Genomic DNA, 17,345 nt, shown 5'->3' with positions numbered 1-17,345 from the left:
GCGCGAAAGGCCGTAGGCGTACGAGAAGAAGAAAGGGGGCCGGTCTTGCGTTCCGGCAGGAACTGCGCATTTTGCGGCGTAGCGCAAGGTTAACTTACGATAGCGGCTTAATCTCACGCGCTATATATGGAAGAAAACGGGGAGGCTGAGCGGGAGGTATGGGGGCGGCTTCGACTCCCTCAACAAGTGCGCACTTTGGAAGGCCGCACGCGGTCGCGCGCGCCGTATCTTCAAAGGGACCTGCGGACGGCTCATGCCTTTGTGCGTGCTGTGTTATCGCCGCTGTTTGCGTTGAAGCTATACACAGTACGAAAGTCACTTCGCTCGCGGCTGCTGCCGCGCTTGCATACCACAGCGTTTGTGACAGGGAGTGTGCACGCTCATCACGTGAGATCTGGTCACGTTTGTTTGCGCGTGATGACACCGTGCTCATTATTTTACTTAGTACGCAATGGTTTCCAACTTTATACGGCCGATAACACTGCTATCTTTTCATCGTAAAACTGTGTATTGATTTGCTATCGCAATCGATGCTTCGCCTTTTGGGCGGAACTGCGACTTCTTTCTGAATAGAACGGGCGCTGGTTACGGCATTCGTTTCTCAAGTCAACCATGAGTACGGAGGCATACCTACCACTGTATGGCGCTGATGCAGGGAAGATTGAATGATAATGTAGGAATTATATCAAAGGAACGACAATGGCATGAGTACAAGGACATGTTGATTCTTAAATTATGACGATGTTATAGCGAAGACAGCGTGGCGATGGTGACATGAGACCAATGAGACGACGTTGGTGACACGACGACGGTATGACAACAACCCAATGGAGAAGTAGGAATGACGACGATCACCTGACAAAGGCAGCGCGGTGACGACGGTATGAGAACGGATGCATGACAGCGTCTGTGTAACGAGGATGCAATGTCGGCGATGACATGACAACGATGGCCTAATCACGATTGAATGACAACAGCATGGCTATGATAGAATGAAGAACAGCGAATGACGTCGATGGATTGACGAATGAAGTATGACGACGATGGCAAGACGACAATGGGTTGACGATACTGAAATGATAACGTTGTGATACGACAGCATTACGAACATGGGATGACGACAACGGATGACGATGAATGCAAGACGACGACTGTATGAGGATGATGCAGTGACGACAATGGCGAGAGAGCGCCATGAGGACAGTGGAATGACGACGTATGTATGATGACAATCGCGTTATGATGATCGTAGCATTACACCTCTATGACGACGACAGCATGACGAGAGTGTAATAGTGTACTGAAGCGACGATGATGACATGGCCACGGTGTCATCATGACGACGATCTGACGATGGTTCGAAAGCTACATTTCTAATAGAACGAATTGTTCAAATGTTTCGATGGATCTTCAACCGTTTTACATATTTGCCAGGAGTACCTTAAGGCTTCAATTAGGGACCACATTAGTTTTTGGTGTTTCTTTACAACTTTCTCGGTTCTGTAATTTAGTCACAAGATGAGATGCTTGCTTACGATTTAAAATCGTTTCGAGGAGTAGTGTACGTAAATACCTTTTATCAGAGGACATTTCTTTTAAGCCTCAGTGGTCTGTTACTAAAAGACTCGAAAGTAGCGCCACTAAAATCACTGCGCCGTCCTTCCCCAGAAAGCATCTGCAGATGAGTTTAAATTACACTTTGTCGGTTAATAGTATTAGTCGTGCGCTAATATCCGTGATCTTAGGCTTTATGTAAAGCCAAGATTGCATATACGCCTACATGTATCCTGTATTGTGAGTCATGCCATGAGGCATTTAGGCTTAATATTTAGACTTGCAAAGTTTTGGCGTCGCGATTGTTTTAAAACATTGCTCTGCTACCAGTCAGACCGCGATAAGAGTTTGCTGCTAACAAGTGGAATTCGGTTAGCTGTTATCAAAGTCACTTCGCACTTACTACGACAGAAAATCCGTCGGCGCCAATACTATAACTACTGGAGACTCTCACGTGGCCTAAAGTCATTGCGACGACTGGCACGTGGGCTGATTGATGGTCATCTGTTACTAGTATGGTTGCAGCTTCAGGTTTCGTCATTATAAGACAGCAGGTGTTTCGATCTGTTTTACTCTAATCTTTCTCCATGTTGCCCCATGGCCCAGCTGCAGCAGGTGTACAATGGCTGTCCAGCTGATAGAAATCTTGAATTAAGTTTCTGTGTTAAAATGGCGCACAGGTACCTTAACAGAATGCTTAAACAAGAACTCACTTATAAGCCTGCCCAAATGTACATGAAAGCGTGACATGTTCATTACTACTGAACAAAATAAAAAAGACATGGCAAACAAAAATAACATTGTACTAAAAACGGAAATAAAAATTATCACATTATTTCGCACTTGAAAACAAATTGAGTATCCGTGTGGAGGGGGAGGCAGAAAATAGCTTGTGCAGCAGCACATAGACAACATTGGCGGAACGGCCTATTTTTCAAAGACCCGGGGAAATAGGCCAACAACAACACTTTTCTTTCACCAGAAATGCTAGGCTTAGCAGTAAAGCTACGCCAATTAAGACACTAATCCATACCTAGTGGGCATTCCTTTGTGTAGTGAACACGAACTGCAAAAATCTGCATATAGGACACTTGCAATGCTCATGCTTTCCAAAAAAAAAGCGTATCATGCCTAGACATGAAGGTTGTCCGCACGGTTTTCCCATTAACAATTACTGAGATAATACATCAACACGAACAATAGTTTTTCAGCTGTTAGTACGTTTGTAGAGCGGTGAGACACAGAAAATGCACTGAGGGCGCAATGGAAAGCTGGGCCATTTACTGAAGTTGCAGAATCAGACTTGGCACAGAAAAACAAGCCATAGACGAGGTGACAGTGAGGAGAAGCACCTCTTTGTCAGCTTTCTGTACAGGCAAGAAGGAAGTGTTGCACAATCAAGGCGCAACGACATCCTGAGACTCAAGAAGCACACACATGCGCAGGGTCACATGACATGCGCCTTCTTATGTCCTTGCTTCTGCGAGCTCGCGTGCTTTATTAGGCACCCGGAAGAAACATGCAGGCCTTGTTTTTGAGCTATTGGTGCACCACTGCACGACGCACGACCGGGGCGAGTCATGAAACGGGTAAACATCGCGGAACACAAGCACACAGCAATCGAGGACCACGGAACTGACGAAACTGCTCACGCCAGTCAACGCACAGTAGCGCACCTACTTCCCGATAACAGCAAATAACGAAACATGAAACTTCATGCAGCGGGCTAAGCTGGTGCCGGGCAGTCGGGCGCACGCGGAGAGAGTCAAAAGTGAGGCAGTTCCGAGTGAGCGCACGAGGAGAGGCGTTGAGAGGAAGGATGAAGTGCACAACCTCCGCGCAGACCGATCTAGAAGGCCGTGCAAATGAAGCGTAGTCGCTTTCCCGCTCTCCTGATGGAAGGCGTAAATCACATCTGCCACCGAAGCGGCGGAGTTTCCGAGGCCGGTTTAGGCCGGCGAACGTGCGAAGCAAAACCTCGCTGAGCGATGTCGACATCGCGCGCGCCAGCAACGTTTCACAGTAGCTTTGCCTCGCCGCGCATGCGCAGATGCGCATCTAAGTATAAGGTCATCGCGGGGGTATAAAAGCTGCTCGGCTCCGCCACCGCGCCGTCAGAATTGCCGGGCCATGGGCGACAGAAGAGCGTCACACCTGAAGAAGAGGAAGCATAGCGCGAAAGCCGCCGCGCCACTACTTGAGAACGGATGCGACAACTTCGGTCTAATCCCGAATATCGCGCTGCTGAAGCGATGGCGAAACGTCAGCGAATTTCAACAGTTTCGAAGTTACGAGCTCGCGTTACCGAGCAAAAGCGTGCCTACAACCACACCCGTCGAGGTCGAGGTTTACTGGAGTGAAGACGCGCTGTACAAAAATCTGCCCTGTTTAGTTGTGCCATCGGACGACAACGAGGAAAGAAATGACTGGTGCTGAAAATAAAAAAATAAAAACACTTCGTACATACTCTAATGATCGAGTGTTCATTGCTCTTTGGGGAGCTAGCGACGACACTACGCAGAAAACTTGACCGAGTCTCGAAGTATAATGTGCCGAAAACTTGGCCCAGTCTGCAAGCATAGCCACCTATAAGCTTAGGTGAACCGAGTACCTAGGCGGTGCAGCCAGCTTTGCTGTTTGCCCAGTCTACCCGCCGCTAGTGCGAAGCTGCCGCAAATTTTTTAACAACCAGCTGACTTGAAACGCTCTCTGTCTTTAGCAAATCGGACCCGGCTTGGTAAGCAAGCCGGACGTTTGTATGCTCTGCGCCAACATCTGTGGGATTTCTTGGCGGGAGCCCTTGAGCCAGATCAAAATAATGTGGTCGGTAGCAGGGACCAATTCGGCTTCTCCTAAACAGCCCGTTTGGGCGTCAAACAGCATAAACTTCAGCAGAGCAAGAAGCAAAAGGGTCGCTTTGACTCTGGATGTCGTAGCCACCTTTCTTTATTTGGGCACCTGCCAGCTCAAGTGACGGATTCGGGTACTGGCAATTGTTAGCGCAATAAAAACAAGAGAAAAAAGCTGCATTTTATCGCGAAATGCGAAGCATCAATAGGCATGGCAAATTGGTGGACAGATATCAGAAGTAAGGATAGTAGTTATACTGGCCGTGTAAATGGGTACACAGGCATACTAACTAAATTAACAAGCAAGACTTTACGCGCGCATAAGCAAACATAAACACATCTCAGTCGATGACCACAGAAACTCGCTGTCAAAACACTGGTGTTGGTAAGCGCAAGAGCTGCAGTGAACGAATTTATTGTCGTGCTGTGTCGCACCAACGCAAAATAGGCCGCAAGAACACAGCGCACTATGGATTCCCTCACTCTCGAGGGTGGCTCTCAAGATACAGCGCCTGTAGCGGGCGCGCGACCGCCCCTTTCCTCCCCCCCCCCCCCCGCTGACGATTGCATGAGACCTAAGACGGTGGGCATCATCGAAGCTTTCCTCCTTTGCGTGTGCGAGATTGAGCTGCGATCGCCTACTCACAGTCCCACCTTTTAACTCGCACATACAGCATACCGCGCGCTATGAAGATTTTATCACCCTTGGACTTTATCCGGAACCTCACGGCGAGGGTGACAGCAGAACTGAGCCTAGACTTGCAGTTGCATGTCGAACTTGAGTTGCATGTCGCAGTTGAACTACACAGCAGCTTGGACACACCAAATGGTGACCAAATGAATTAGCACCTCCGGAAACAGTTCCTTTGTGAAACCGAAGTCAGCCTCGAAGTGCACGCTTCTGCGTACTGCAGACACCGGAAATGATAGCAGGTACTTTAAATACGTCATGGTAGGCATACGTAGTCTTGTTTTCGTATTTTTGTTTTGGCAGTTTGCTCCTGCGTTTTATCTAGCGAATAATAGAGTCGCGGGCACAAGTGAACGCCAATACCCTCGATGCGTCGTATTGTGGCAGACCCTGCATAGGAAGTCGTCCAATGTAGTCTGGCAATGTCTCAGAACAGACGACACAGCTGTGGCGCCTCATCTGCCAATATGTAACACTCCATGCCGAAACAGCTCTTCATGTATGTGGGAGACCTTTAGAGGTAACTACGCCAAATGGAAATTTGGGGTTATATTGCATGCTGAGTACAGCAGTTTTGTGTGTACAACCGTATCAGGCCGTCTACTCTCAGTTACAATTATAAACCGAGAACATTTTGACGACTTTGTCATGGCCCATTCAAATGTAAAATGTTTTCTGTTTCGACGGATCATTAATCAAGTCGTGTGCCGAACAAAATAGTTGCTGCTACTTATGTACAGTATTGATTCGCTGTCTGTGACCGAACCTTGTGTAATCTGATTGCATGTGTGCGCGACGCGAATAATGTAGAACTTTGTGGAAGGCACGCGGGTCCCACCGATTACTCTGGGACATTTGACGACTGATGTATAAAAGCCGACGCACTTGACCCGCTCATCAGATTTTCGACGATAGCCGACCGTGTTCGCCGCTATCGTTGTGCTATAAGTGTAGCCTGTTTTGCGCCCAATAAAAGTTAGGCTTGTCGTTCACAGTATTGCGACTGTGTTCTTCAACGTCACCACCACGTTACAATATTTACATATAGGTATATGTCTGCAATAAATATACGTATCTAAGAAAAAGTCACTGTGTGTAATGCGTCAAACGTTGCGCTAGCACAGATTAGCAAATCACAGTATCCTACGGCTCGCCCCCCCCCCATCCATCTACTCCCCCTGACTCATCGGGTGCGAAGGAAGGTGGCGCGCATCCTCCCCGTTTTCATCCCTTGCGCATGCAAGACTGCACCACCACTGTCGCCCCCCCCCCCCCCCCCCCCGCTGCGCTTTCACTTGCACATACAGCATGCGGCGCGCGGTCATAATGTTATCGCTGTTGGACTTCATACGGAACATGATGGGGAGGACCATGGCAGGAATGTGCCTGGAGTGTCCATATAATGGCTATTGCAATAATATATTACAAATATCCGGCAACTGAAGCGTCCCGCGGCACATCACTTGCCACAAAAGAACTAACAAAATCGAACATTCACCATGGGACGATTCGCTGCGCCACAACAATGTCTTTTTTTTTCTTTTGTTGCGTTGGGGCACCGAAATGAAAGAAAAACCGACGAAAAGCATGTTGTCCACAATGGTATGCCTACTTTGGGCACCTAATGTGTAGCTACCGAAGGAATATCGCATAAAACGTGAGACGCTTGGTCCACATAGAAGCATACGCATACTGTTCCGTACCCTACACCTGCGAGAAAAGACTTGCCGGAGAGGTTGCGCTCAGCGAGCGCGTTGTAATCCTTCGACCCTAAGTGATGTCAGCGAGCGACCATTGTTTCTTCTTCTCGTTGGCTAGCCGGAAAGCGTCGAAAACGTTGGCAGGCAAAAATCTACTCTGACTGGCTCTGGCAGCCTGCGGGTAGTGAGAGCAAGAAAATTGAAGAGGCTCAATGTGTCCTCGCGAATAAAGTCAAAGTAAAAAAAAAATACGAACGAAGTTACCTTTGCTGGCGTTAGTGTCTTGACATGTATGTTTGGCGCCCGTGAAAAAAAAAAATGATATTCTTTTCTCGACCTCATAGCACGACGGCCTTTCACGACGGCACAGATGAACCACCGCAATAGCTTCGTCTCATTGTACCTCGCTGCGTGCCTTGTCAACTTCTCTGATAGTGTTTTGATTTGGCTTATCTCGTCGTATGGTTTGATATACGACTTTAGAAAACTGAATGCACCTTTGGCGTAAAATGCTCATAACAACATTAAACCCGCAGTGTTCCGGAATCGAAAATCTAAAGCACGACTTTGGAAATGTGAATGCACCCATATCATCTACAGTTTATGAGAACTTTATACCCATTAAGTTTCAGAATTGAAATCGACGCGCACCGGAGATTCCGCAGCCTCCGCGAGATGCCGCGACGAGCCCGCTCGCTATCAAAACGCCCTTCTAACGTTGTGCTTGTATGGGGCTCCTCGCGTTATATGACTCCAGGTGCATCGGCGTTGCCATGAAATCAAGCCCGAGTTCGCAATGTTCGCGCTGAAATGTCTACGTCTTTTCGAGCGTGAAAAATGACATTCTAGACAAAATCGAGAATTACTTATGGAGCTGGGGGTAGTTTCGTCACCGGCGCATGAGAGCACGAAAAGATGTCGGGGGGGTGGGGGGGGAGTGAAGCCCCATAAGCTCCCCGCCGGCTACACCCCCGCTTTTAACAAGTACCCGTGGTTTACTGCACGCTGCTTTATCTTTAATAAATATGTTACAATTAGGGCAATGGCACGTAATGCACATTTTTGAATATTTATTTTAGTGGCCGCGACAGCACCGTTGCGGAACATTGGCAGAACTGCAAAAATGCCGAAATTGCCAAAAATGCCAAAAGTGATGCGCAACGTTGGTGAGTACACTGCTACGTTTTTAAAAGATAAAAGCGTTTGCATTTCAGAACGCAAGGAAAAAGGACTGACCAAATATTGGAAGTTTAACATACAAATTGAATAATACGCAATGAATCTTCGCATTTGAAAATAAGCTATTCGGTAATTGAATATATTAAATACTATATAAATAGTTTGCAGCAGACGACTATTATAACATTGTCTGGCTACTGTTCTCCTTCTGCAAAACAGAGTAACGGAAGATATCAGTAGAGTAACAAACACATAGGTTTTCGACGCAATGCAGAAGCAAAAATATGTAACGCAAACATTGTTTATGCTTTCGCTGCGCAACCCTGCATTACAACTACACTCTAAAACAAAGAGAGTTCTGGGAACTACCATCGAGGGAGCATCTACTTGTCCCGTATTTCACTCCCCTTTTTCAATGTAGATTGACCCCCTTTGAAAGAGAATAGAATAACTCCCCCGCCAGAGTTTTATTACACCACCGAAAGGTAGTGCTAGCACACTTCCGCAGGGTGCCAATACTCTCTCCATAAGGGTAACAGCACTCACCCAAAGTGTTTGTACTCCCCCAAACCGTGTGCTTCTACTCCTCCAAACCGAGTACTTCTACTCCTCCAAACTGAGTGTTTCTATGCTACCCCAAACAGAGTGCTTGCGCTCCTGCTAACAGAGAGATTGCACTCTTTCCGTACAGAGTGTTAGTACTTTTCCAAATAGTTTAAAAGCACTCACGATGTAGAGCCATGACCGCGTTAGAAGGAATTCAGAATACTTACATATTGGGAATATTTGATTCCTTCATAAGCAGCTCCTGCATTTATGCTTGGTGAATTGGATGTAATCTATAGTCGCCGAGTTACTCGAATGAAACATTTTTCTTCTTAAAAGGTCGAAATCGTTATTGATTAGACACAAGACAAACTGACTAATAATTCGAGACACATACTGACACACACGTGTAATTGATTACAATGATTTCCATGAACTTCACAACACATATTGTAATAAAATGCAATGATGCTCTCAGTATTGCAGCGTAGAAATATGCTTGAATTTCATTTGGCGCCATCTTTCCAAAAATGAGGTATACAATGGAAAACTAACCAAAGAAACCTGCTCAAAGTCACAAAGTATTGACACTACGATCGAAGAAAATATGCGCCACATTACTGGTCAGCAAACGCATTTATAGTACAAAACACAAGCACTTATATGACAGAGGTTACCAGATGAGTTGCTAAGCATGGGGCTGGCAACGTAAATTGTGCAAGAAACTTCTTTTTTGGCCATATAACAGATAATTTGATAACGTTATGTCAACGTATGGTTGTTCCGGACTAAGAATACAGTGCATTTATAAATGTGTAGTATATTCTCATGTGAGGCTGCAGGTCTAGATTTGGTTGTAAATATTTCATATACAGTTATTCATGTATGGGCTGCACCGTATTGTTTCTAAGCGTGTGTCTTTTCGGAGTTGTGAAGCGATATCCGACCTGGTCTCAATGCGGTACAGAGGCGTATCATATTCCCTGCTCTGTTGGCGTCCTCACGAAAGTAGTTTCTTGGTGCTGTTGGCATTGAATCGTTGCACTTTCTGACAATAAATGAAATTAAATTTGCCGTACTATCTAGTGTCTTGCAAATCAGTATAAAACTGCAAGGAGCACTGGCATTAAAACCTTGCACATCAAATTTCTTGTCATGTATTGTAGCTTTTTATTCCTCATTACGGTATGAATGGTATACGTCTGAGGAGCAACTTGCATAATTACATCATCAATTATTCTGGCAAGTTGGAAATGCAATCTAACTAAAGTATCATGGCATCAGATATGAACGAAAAATGAAATGTCATGAATGTGATGCATCAAACGCGGCATCAGCATAAGTAAAGGCACGGCAGTACACCAAAAGGCAAAGCAGAAAATCATAAATGGGAACGATATGTTGCCATTCGAAACGTATCCCTTCCATTCCCGTGAATTTTGCATGTGGATATATGCATGTACTTCCGCAAAGAACCAACTGCCTGAAACGAAAGGTTTATTTCCTAATGAAGTGGTTAAGGTACACTAAAGTTAGAAAAGTTATCATGCTTCAGAGAATCTTGTCTTCGTCTCAAAACGTATATATATATATATATATATATATATATATATATATATATATATATATATATATATATATATATATAAGTTCTTGCAGTGGAAATCACAGAACAACAGCTCCACGGAATTACTGTTAAACATCCTTTGGTGAATAAATCGGAGCAGCAGAGACTGCTTGGTCTAAAACGTTCTCTTAAGGAAGTCCTTCTTAGTAGCAATCTCTCTCAGGTAATTTTTAGCCTTGAAGTTGGTGCGAGAGCTATACTTTTTCACTATCGGTGACCTTGTTCATTTAAGAGATTGGAGCCCCATTACCACATCTTAATTTTCCATCCCACCTTTGTTGGAGAGACGGATGTGGTCAACTTTCTCAGAAGTTGATGCTTTGGTAAATCGTTATTGGTCAATGGCTGCGCTGGCGACCCTTCGTTAAGGGAATTCCCCGGTCGACTCGGCACATGATTTTCAATGTTGGCTTTATTAGTGAGTTTTAAACAGGGAGCTATTTGTCAGGACATCCCCTGAACAAGGGAGTCGGTGCGATTTGTCAAAATGGGCTCCATTGCTTCTTCCTACCCCTTTCCTACGGAAGCTGCAAAGACTGAGATATTTTTCCCATATACAATGTTTCACGGGACCTTATACTAGCGTACCTTTAAGTCCTGCTCTGAATTTCTTCAACGGCCTCGCGACGAGAGCATCGACGTCTATCAATTATTTCAAAAATTTGTATTTCTTTTGACCTTGAAAGGCAGTTAGGCTCATCTGCAGGCTTAGTACCATTGCAAAGGCAGAAGGACTCATTACGTGTAGAACAGCCATTTGAATTATGGCCATCTCCACAAATCCGACGCCGTGTTTGCACCTGCAACCTTTTATGGAGTGCCTAAACCGCCGGCATTTTAGACAATGAAGACACGGGGTGATATAGGCTCTATTCCGTGTATCGATGGCTGTGCCTTGATTTCCGATGGGTGGCTCAATCCAGCAAATGTAGCGATGACGGTTTCTGTGGGCGTGCGCTCATTATCAACGACATGGCTACAACGATACGCAGAAATCACGGCTGCCTCTGAAAATTTTTCCGACATTTTTGCCGGACCTAGACTTATGTCCACACCATGGACTAGGCCTTTGGTACATGCAGGTGATCAAAAATGAAACGGCTCCGCGGATGTGTTGCAAAAGAATCGCAGTGCAGTAATTATTGAACACAAGCCTTGTGTGACGTACAGCAAAGGATGCTCCCTCTGCCAAACTGTTGAACCTCGCGGATTTGTTGAAAATTGGTCGAGGCGATCCGGAAGTCGGTTTGAATTGCCTTCAAATTCTTTATGCGAATCACTCCGCCATCACTCGGTACTAAAGCCCCAGCTACGCTGCTCGTCCCACTGCGTAAGAAAAGCTCCGTGGGCAAGTCAGGGGAGGGAATAGAAGGTGACCACTAGGAAGCTTCCTGGCCTATTGATGACAGAGCCATTGCAAATCAGTAGGAAACTACTCTGACAAGTAACAGATATTGGTATAAATGGTGAAAATCAATTATGTAAAAAAGAAAGAACAAATGAAAACCGCCAGCCGCTTGACCAGAACGAAGTGTTAGCGCTTCTCTAAAATCTGGAATATGTCTAAGTTCTTCTCTAAATGTCCTTAAACTTCTTTTTCCTCTTACCACTACCTCTTGCCGCTACCTGTGCCGCTTACTACTGCTTCTTACTGCCTATTACTGCTACCTGTGCATCTACTACATGGCGTTCTACCTGGTGTAATCATATGCCACTACAATGCAAAATGTGCACGTATCAGCGCTACGCGGCAGGAATATCACATCACGTGTGTCCTTGCGTGCTAGGACTTATTTATAGGGCAATTTCCGGCTGAGTGCTACCAAGCGCTGGTGTGGCTTAGTGATTGAGTAGCTCACTCCCACGCAGCGGGGCTGGGCTCGATCCCGCTGATAACTGGGAATTTTTTTATCTCAATCCTGACCATAGCTGCTACGGACACCGGTCGCAGTGGTGGTGGTGGAGGAAACCATCACCAACCGAAACGGCTACTCGGAGGAGCCCATAACTTAATGAGTTGCTAAAGGGCACGAATATCTACGCCTCAAAAAGTGGACAAGGAATTGAGGAACAGGTGAAGAATGTTGGCTCGCAGGTACAGGGTGTCTGAAATCATGAGTAGACTATTAGGAGCCATCGAAATGAAATTGACAGAAAGAGAGAGAGTAAATAGGGTACAAAGTATGAAGGCAAAGGGAACCATAGAGGTCTCCATGAACAGCAAAAGAAGAAAAACAAAACACACAGGTCATGCTTTGCCACTTGAAGACCGAGGTTGCTGCCTAAGGACAAGAACGTACCGTAGCAACTATTTGCAAGAGGATAAAGCTTGTGTGCGTCGCAACGAAAATCTGTAGACAACTCAGCGCATCCTAGTGGAATGCGACAGTATTTATCCATCGAGATTCTCATGAAGCGTCCACCTTCCAGAAACGTCTACCTTCCAGAAGCGTTTGAACTTAAAGCGGATGGAGTCATTAACAAGTCAACACACAAGTCAAGCGAGGGACGTTGTATGTATTGGTGTTAAAGAAGAGGAACGAAATAGACAGTACTGAATACATTATAGACATCGGTAACCATTAAGACTGAATAAGAAGATTTAAGAAGCAGAGAAAAGATTAGGGCGTAATAGACAAAATGCTGCACTGATACATATATATGGTTAATTGATTCGGTCAATTATTAGGTCTGTGTTGGCCATTTATCGCCACTCCGTTTCGAAAGGGATGTCAGTAAAACATCAGCATCTTTGTATTTTATTCGCATCCTCATTATTTCAAGGAGTGAAGTTGGTTTTACTGTTGAAGCAACGCGTATGTCCTCGTCATCTGCTTTTTTCGTGGACACTTTGCTCCGTGATGATGATAGAAGACTATTCATCGGCAGAAGGTTGGGAGATTGCGGTTGGCCGGAATCTCCTGGCTCTCGACCACCTCTTATGCCCGCTCGACGATTTGGAGTTGTGCTGCCGGATCGTAGTTGACCATCATGGCCTCCTATGATTGGAAGTAATGAGTTGACCCTGTTCTGGACGCGGTCGGTCCTCCAGACAATTTCAACATATGGGGAATTAATATGGCTTTATTGTCACGAGTGCAGGAAGGAAAACACTGACTAGTGCATATGTGAGTGCATACTGACGAGTTGGGAAATGAGTGGGTCTGTAATTTGCGCCAGATGATTTCCTGGATCTTGGATACAGTATTGTAAGGGGGTGGGTGAAGTATGTTAGGGCGGCAGTGGTGGGTTGTACGTGAAATGGCACCAGTCTACTCTGGAATACCTCAGGTCGAAAATGTTCACGAAACGGTCGACGAATCCTTGGTCGATGGTGGGGGCTGCCTCGTTCCGCGAGTGAGAAGGGTGGGCTGGACCCCAGTCAGTTCGATCTGTCGGAGTGGATACGGGGTCTGACGATGGCGGTGGAGGGTAACGGGGAATATGCGGTCATTGGCAATGTTATGCATGGCGCCTTTCGAGTCGTAAATAATCGCATTATTGGTGGCGTTCGCTATTGCTACATCGATCGCAGATTCGTGGACCGTTTCGGAGGAGGTTGAGCATATGGTTGCAGCCGCGAGCGAGGTGCCGACCCCAGTTCCTGCTGCTAGCGCGAACGCGTTGTGGGTAGCATACTCGACTGCGTCATCACTGATGCAGTTGGTGTACTGGTCGTACTTGGAATAGAGCACACGTGCCCGTGGCGTACGGCTGCCCTTATTATGGGTCGGGCGCGTATTCTGTGGAAGGCGTTTTGAATTTATGGTATTTCCATGTCAGAGCTGCGCAGAACCTTCGAAGCAATAAAAGATGTGCTACTACTCATTCTAAACAATAATATTACCACTTGTATCATTCCCAATAATCTGAAAAATGCGCTGGTGATTCCTCTTTTTAAAAGTGGCCCACGCAACAATATCGAAAACTGCCGGCCTATTTCAATCATTTCATGCATTGCGCAGATATTACAAAAACATCTGCTCAAGACAATGACCAGCTCTTTAAACAGTCATGGCGTGCTATCTCCTAGCCAGTACGGCTTTGTGTCGAATCGGGGGACGCAGTTGCTGCTTGAAGATTGTTCCGATACACTAAGCTCTGCGTTTGAACACAATCCGATTGCTTGTGGACTGTTTCTCGACGTGCGCAAAGCGTCTGACAGTGTCTGTCATGGTATACTACTAAGCAAAGTTTCTTTGCTAGGTTTTCGGGGTGCGTTGTTGCGGCTTCTGAAAAACTTGTTATCTCACAGGCACAAACTTGTGTCTATTGGAAAATTTCGTAGCAACCTGGCAGAAATTAAAGCTGGCGTCCCGCAAGGTTAAAGTTTAGGTCCGTTATTATTTAATTCATATTCCAGTGATTTATCTCATGTTGTGAATGTCAATTTATATCAGTATGATGATGACACTGTCCTTGTTTCATACGCTCGAAGTTACACTGATGCCATCTCTTGTTTACAAATGGCAACAACAGAAGTGATGGACTGGTTTCGGAATAATGTAGTCAATATTATTGCGTCCAAAACTCAACTAATCTGTATCCACAACCCTGTCAAGCAAGTTACCCTATCGTCGCTATTAAATTTGCACACACCACACTGCAATCCTATTTCCGGTGACCCTGTGCAAAACGCTTGTTCAAATAGATACCTTGGTGTTTTTTTTTTTTACAGTGATTTATCCTGGAACTCTAATTTCGCACATATTTGTCAGAACGTTCGCGCAGTGTCTTGTGTGTTGTACATGCCATTGTCTGTACGAAAGCTTGTAGTACATACTTTATGCTACAGTGTAATTCGGTATGGGGTATCTACAGATTGTCACGGCCCTCAACATTTGGTTAATCGCTTCACTTTCATCCTTCGTGGTATTCTGAAACATGTTGTATATGATGTGTTCAAAACTTTGTCTTTACCTGATTTCAATTCTTTGCTGCTAGAAACTGTTGTCTTAAAGCATTTTTTAATAAGCCAGTATAAAATTCCTTAGGGGCCTGCCTATTCGTTGCCTGAGACCAAAGAATCCTTGTGTTACACCCCGCTGTAAGACGAGATACGGTCGAAGGCTCCGTAGCTATTATGTCCCAGCAATGCTTAATTTACTTCCCCAAATCATACAAGATGCGAGACGAAATATGGTCTCAGAAAGGATCTTAGACGCAGTAATGCGTGATCAGAAGGCTGTCATGTGTGTGTGTGTGCTTTTTTTCTTCACTGTTGTCTACAAACCAATAACGTGTTACTTGTGGCTCTCTCGCTGTATTCCAGGCACTGCCGTTCAAGCCCACTGCGGCTTCGGCAGGCCCCATTCTTGCACTGTATTATTCTCAAGCCATCAATAAAGTATTATTATTATTATTATTATTATTATTATTTCTAATGCGTCGCCAGAGTCTGCTGGGAGTGAAACCGGGTCCGGATCTGACTCGAAGCCAATGTTAAGGCGGAGGAGGATAGCGCTACCCGACCGAGTGCAGGTGAGGCGATATTGAAAGATGAAGTGGGCCTCGCACAGTTCGAGGACAGTTGTGGATTCCTAAAGGGAATAGCCGAGTTCTGGAGGTTGTCTGCGGGAGATCTAGCGCAGACTTATAGGCTTGGCGGCTGAACGGGAGGAAAATAGAGGTAAGGTAGAGTGTAAACAAAGCGGCTCAGAACGAATGCTTGTACGAGTCGGCAGAGGTCAGCTTCCTTCATACCCTGATGCTTTTATGCAATTGGCCGGAAAGGCGGTTGGTTTTAGGGATCGTTGTGGTGAGCTTAGCGAGAATCTCAGTATTCCCACGGTTCCCGAGAACGCAGGTTCCCGAGAACGCAGATTCTGGTGAGCTACATTACAGGGAGGCGGCCTGCAGTTATTTGGAGGGGAGGGGCACCCCCAGGCTTGGGGTTGTGCCCTGATGACCAGGAGTTCGGACTTAACGTGGGAGCAGTCGAGTCCTGCCCCGAGATGTGAAGCTCGATCACGTCGACATCCTTCCGCCCTGTCTCCTCTACCTGGCCGTCAGACCCCACGCTTAGGCACAGGGTGGTGTCGTCCGTATACGAGTGCTACAGGCACAGAGTGACGGCGAGTTTAGGGGGAAGTATGATGAAGGCGACGTTATAGAGGGATGATGAGAACCGAGCCTTGTGGTATGTCGCGACTGCCTAGGAGTACTGTACTGTACCTCATACTGCCTAGCCTTATCTCGGCAGTCTGACCGGATACGAAGGGAATATGTAGCTCAACGAGTATTCACCGAGATTTTCGACGGAGAGGTTAGTGAGGAGGGCAATATGCCTGATGTCGAAGGCTTTGGTTAGCTTGAGCCCCACAGTGGCCTTCGTGCATGTTTGTGAGCGGGGTCGCAAACTTCTCGCAAGGGTTGAAACATCATCTCCTCCGTGGATAGTTGGCTGCAAAATCGTATCATAACAGGGCTGGGGGAGCAAGTAATGGTATTGCAGGTGAATTTGGAATAGCTTGAAGACAACGTGCTCTAAAATTTCAGCTGGGCTAAGTCTGCACCGAGGGCCTTGTTGGGGAGGGTTTCGTTGGTGGGGATAGGGTCGGTGTGTGACACGTTCAGATAGCGTTGGCATAAATCCGCAAGCATGTCTGTGTCAATATCTTGAAATTGATCAAAGAGGCGCGCTAAAGTCTCCTGCAGGGAAGACTCTGATTGCGTACGATGAAGAAAATGTAACAAATGCAACGAGTTTTTAGTGGCCAGCTGCCCGTTCATGCTGTCGTATATACTCCCATGCTGTAACGCCAGACCGAGCGTCTGAACCTCGATCCCGCACTCCATTTTCTCGATCCAGCAACGCAGGTGGCGGTTGTGCCGTTGACCGTTCCAGCGTGCAAGAAAGGTGGCGAGAGCTACCGTTATGTGGAGGAGTTTGGTATGCCTTGTGGGGTTCGAATCAAGAGCTACCGTATCTTTTGTCGTCGCTGAAATGCCTTCGAGTATGTGCACACACTGATCGAGGTCGTTAATATATGTGGGTACGTTGTGGTCGCGTAGTCATCAGAAGTTTTCCCAATGTGTGACTTTGATACGGAGACGAACAGGCTTCTGAGGAGTGGTGCTGTGGAGAGAATGTAGTGTTCACTGCCGACAGTGTGACCGGTGTTAGTCCAATGGGCGTTGCATATATGTTAGCGTAGGGTTACGTCGGGGAAGTCTCTGTAGTTGCAGTGGTCCCTATG

The 17,345-nt window shown here is 46.2% G+C and overlaps 1 protein-coding gene across 3 annotated transcripts in view; it reads left to right on the top strand.

Annotated features, from left to right (window-relative positions):
- The window catches only part of LOC126537808 (uncharacterized), a 269,368-nt gene that overhangs the window by 217,866 nt on the left and 34,157 nt on the right, over positions 1-17,345 (top strand). For 2 of the 3 annotated variants that reach the window (XM_072287923.1, XM_072287924.1), the window contains one exon: positions 7,874-7,960. The exons of the other annotated variant lie outside the window; for it this stretch is intronic. In XM_072287923.1, coding sequence (XP_072144024.1) covers positions 7,874-7,960 — 87 coding nt within the window. The remainder of the gene's footprint in view (positions 1-7,873; positions 7,961-17,345) is intronic. 3 annotated transcript variants of the gene reach the window in all.

The sequence above is a fragment of the Dermacentor andersoni genome, chromosome 4, assembly GCF_023375885.2.
Source record: "Dermacentor andersoni chromosome 4, qqDerAnde1_hic_scaffold, whole genome shotgun sequence".
Classification (NCBI taxonomy): domain Eukaryota; kingdom Metazoa; phylum Arthropoda; class Arachnida; order Ixodida; family Ixodidae; genus Dermacentor; species Dermacentor andersoni.
The sequence above is the reverse complement of the archived record's forward strand: the minus strand, read 5'-3'. Positions and strand labels throughout refer to the sequence as shown.